Below are 3,755 nucleotides of genomic sequence, written 5' to 3' on the forward strand. Positions count from 1 at the left end.
CGCCCCCCCTTCCGAAAGGGGGAAGGCCAGCCCGCCCCCCGCGGCCGCCGGGTTTCCGCCGCCCTCGGGTTTGGAGGGCGTTTTGCCAGGTTGGTTCGCTGGCGCCGGGGTGCGGGAGGGTGCGGTGATTGTTGTTTCCTTGGGGTTGTTGTGCGGGATGTGCCCCTCTTCCGGTTGGCGGTGGTGGGGCGGTCGGGGTGTGGGCCGGGCTCGTGTTTTTTGTTGCACCATTCTGTGGTAGATGTGTACTGGTGTGGGCTTTTCGTGTTTGAATTCGTATGTTACTTGGAAATATTCATTTGGTGTTGAGAACTTTATGATTTGCTTTTTTGCAGAGTGCGTTGGGTTCTACCCACCCACTGAATGGGGTCTCTGCACCACCGGTCGCGCATACGAAGCTATAAAGCTGGATGCTGTTTTTTCTTTTTTGTTTCCTGTTTCAATCGGATGCCTTCATCGCACCAATCATTTGGTTATACTTTACGAAAGAAAATGAATTGCGGTCTTCTTAATTTAGAACTTTGTTTTTACGGCCTAACATTATCCTTCTGACGATTCGCTTTTATAATAGTGATGCTATGCATCCAAGCGGAATTATTTTCATATCTGATGGTTCTAGCATGTTAACCGATTTCCTTCAATTCCTTTGGTATGTAGTGAACTCATTGAGCCATTTTTACCATAAAGATTTTTTTTTTTCAAGCGCAGGCTGACAACAGAATATTTGTCTTATAAGCCACAACAATGGAAAAGCTGCCGTTCCTCCGTTTTTNAAAAAAAAAACCATTGTTCAAAAAATAATAAGAAGTGCTAAAGGAAATTCCAGCTTTTATGCAATGATGACTTTATGTGGGCTAAGTGAAATAAAGCTATCCAGTTGATGGTAACAGATGTCGGAACAGGGCAACAGGTGACCCTGCTCTTATGCTGGATGTTTTTTCAGTTACCCTTTTGGGTGTACATCAAAAATTTTGTGTCTCGTGGTGGTTTTTTTTTTCCAATCCTGCTTAGCAATAGCCACCAAGAAAGAAAGAAAGGCCTAATGTCAGATTCGTCGAACACGAAGACCGCTTGTAGAGTGACGTATATCTGGCTCTGCGGCAAGGATGCTCACCATGACATCCGCAGCAAAGACCGTACAATGTACCTAACGACCGAGGAAATGGCGAAACACCCCAAGGAGCTCCTTGCCGAGGGTCTTTTCCCAGTGTGGAACTTTGATGGCTCCTCAACAAATCAGGCACAAGGACAAGATACCGAAATCCTTGTCAGGCCTGTAAACGCATACCACTGCTGCATTCCCCGTCCCTCATCGACAATTCCGTGGATTCTCGTACTAGCTGAGTGCTTTGTACCCAGCGGTGAGCCAACAGCGGATAACTCTCGTGCTGTGGCGCGTCGCATATTTGAGCAGCGACCGGAGGAGCACCCGTGGTTTGGAATGGAGCAAGAGTTTTTCTTGGTAAAGGGTGGCCGTCCTTATTCCTGGCCCGCAAACGGGTTTCCTGCTCCTCAGGGCCCATATTACTGTTCCACAGGTTCCTTGGTTGCGCCTGGACGAAAGTACATTGATCTGCATTATGAGGTGTGTCTGCAGATGGGACTTAATGTTTCTGGGACGAATGCTGAAGTGGCGCTTGGACAGTGGGAATTCCAGGTTGGTCCCTGCGAGGGTCTGGAAATGGGTGACCAGTTGACGGTGGCACGTTGGGTGCTTTTGCGGATTCTAGAGGCCGATGAGTTGGACGTAGACTACCATGCGAAGCCCATCCGAGGCGATTGGAATGGCAGCGGACTTCATACCAATTTCTCCACTGATGCGACCCGTGCTGAGAATGGATTGGATGTGATTTACACGTACATTGAGCGGCTGAAAAAAACGGTGTATAAGGACATTATTTTCTATGGTGCTGAAAATAACGAGCGTCTCACGGGAACACATGAGACTTCGAAGGCGGATGTGGTAACTGCTGGGGTGGGCACGAGGGGGACTTCTATTCGAATTCCAAACTCTGTTGCCGCAGAGGGTAAGGGGTATATGGAGGATCGGAGACCTGCCGGAGATGCTGACCCTTATCTCGTATCGTCGCGACTCTTTGCGTCTTGTATTGGTCTTGATACTCCGGAAATGGATGATGCGTCGCCTCTTCACGAGAAACATTGGATGAGGTTTGACTCGAAATAACCTTAGTGTAGGGAAGTCGTAGTGAAGAAATGTGCTGTGTGAGCAAGGAGTGTTAGGCTTTTTCTGTTTGCTAACGATCATTTTCAGAGTTTAAAATGAATATTACCGTGCATATCTGTAGGGTTTGACTTTCGATGTGGCACGCCATTGATAGATTACCATTAGTTTTTATATTTTTATCGTGACAGACACGTGTTTTTTGTTGTATTTTTGGCACTAATGGGCTAGTAAAAGCCGATTATAATATTAACGCGTTCAGTTGAACCAACGCCATAAATAATACCCTGGAAATCAATTTCCGGTGGAGGGGGTTTGCGTTGTCTGCATGCCTGCCGGGTTTTTGTTTTCTTTGTGAGTAGTCTCTCCTTGAATCTACTCAAGGTGTAGTGCTGATGCGAGGAACTGATGAATTTCCTGCTGCTGAGGACGGTTCCGCATTACTTCAAACGGTAATACCGTCGGCGGATGCTGGCGTGAGACGTGGACGTAAAAAGAAGAACAAGAAAAAGGCGCTTTATGACCAGTATCTTGCAGATTCAGGCAGTGAATATTCCTCCGAGGTCAGTGAAGGTCCAGACGGAGCCTTGAATGCGTACGAATGCGAGGAGTTTGTGCCGGGTATGGACATCAATATACTCATCCAGCAGACAGTGCAGAACGTCGTGCAAAGCGTCAGTCTGGAGGATTACGATGGCCTGTCACAGTTTGGAGACTACGATCTAATCTGTTTTAGTGCTGCAGTAAAACACAATAGTTCCATTCTCTCACTTCAGATAAGGTATCTTGACGTTTCGGACACGTCACTTGTTTCCCTTTGTCGCGCGTTGGAGGGACATCCCAGTATTCGGGCGTTGGACCTCTCCGGCACGCGAGGCGGAAATGCGACAATCAAAGCTGTTTTTCGCCTTGTTTGCACAAACCCGAATATTCTCTTTGTTCGTTTAGACGATACGATGGTGGCCCCCCAGGATGCAGATGAGATACGGGTGACAATTGCCTTTCGCACATGTACGCATTGTTTTTGTTAAAAAGTAGTTTGGCTTGATTGCATGTGACGGTAGTCTAATCCATAGTCCTTTTTACGGATTTGGGGTTTTGTTTGCTGTTGTGTTGCTGTATTATTTTTACACTTTGTTCATGGAAAAGGAATATGCAAATTAGCTTTTGGGTCTGGCTGTAGACAACTTACATCGTCATATTTGCGCAAGGTTTATATATTTTTTGTGTATATCACTCCCTTTGAGAATATAATGTGTTGTGCGAAGGTGCTTCCAGTGTTGTTTTCGTTGTAGTAATAGTTTTCGACATTTGGAACGAATCTCACTGGAATTTGCTTCACCTTTGCCATTGTTGTTCTCAGCCAGAATATTGGAATAACTGCAAAAACGGGTGCCGTAGCCACAATAGTATTCTACAATATAAGATAGTGTTTCCATGGGTTGCTTGGATCAGAGGCCGTTCTTTTATTTAAAAAAAACCACTGTTCAAAAAATAATAAGAAGTGCTAAAGGAAATTCCAGCTTTTATGCAATGATGACTTTATGTGGGCTAAGTGAAATAAAGCTATCCA

At 45.9% G+C, this 3,755-nt stretch overlaps 2 protein-coding genes across 2 annotated transcripts; both read left to right on the plus strand.

Moving 5' to 3' along the window:
* Window positions 1-1,042: 1,042 nt before the first annotated feature.
* DQ04_13371000 (putative glutamine synthetase) lies at window positions 1,043-2,185 on the plus strand (the record flags this gene model as incomplete). Its single annotated transcript, XM_009316941.1, has 1 exon — window positions 1,043-2,185. One exon carries the CDS (start codon window positions 1,043-1,045, stop codon window positions 2,183-2,185), a length of 1,143 nt encoding a protein of 380 aa, XP_009315216.1.
* A 392-nt stretch (window positions 2,186-2,577) lies between these two features.
* DQ04_13371010 (hypothetical protein) lies at window positions 2,578-3,213 on the plus strand (the record flags this gene model as incomplete). Its single annotated transcript, XM_009316942.1, has 1 exon — window positions 2,578-3,213. One exon carries the CDS (start codon window positions 2,578-2,580, stop codon window positions 3,211-3,213), a length of 636 nt encoding a protein of 211 aa, XP_009315217.1.
* Window positions 3,214-3,755: the final 542 nt, after the last annotated feature.

Source organism: Trypanosoma grayi, assembly GCF_000691245.1.
Source record: "Trypanosoma grayi strain ANR4 Tgr_1337_V1, whole genome shotgun sequence".
NCBI classification, from domain to species: Eukaryota; Euglenozoa; class Kinetoplastea; order Trypanosomatida; family Trypanosomatidae; genus Trypanosoma; species Trypanosoma grayi.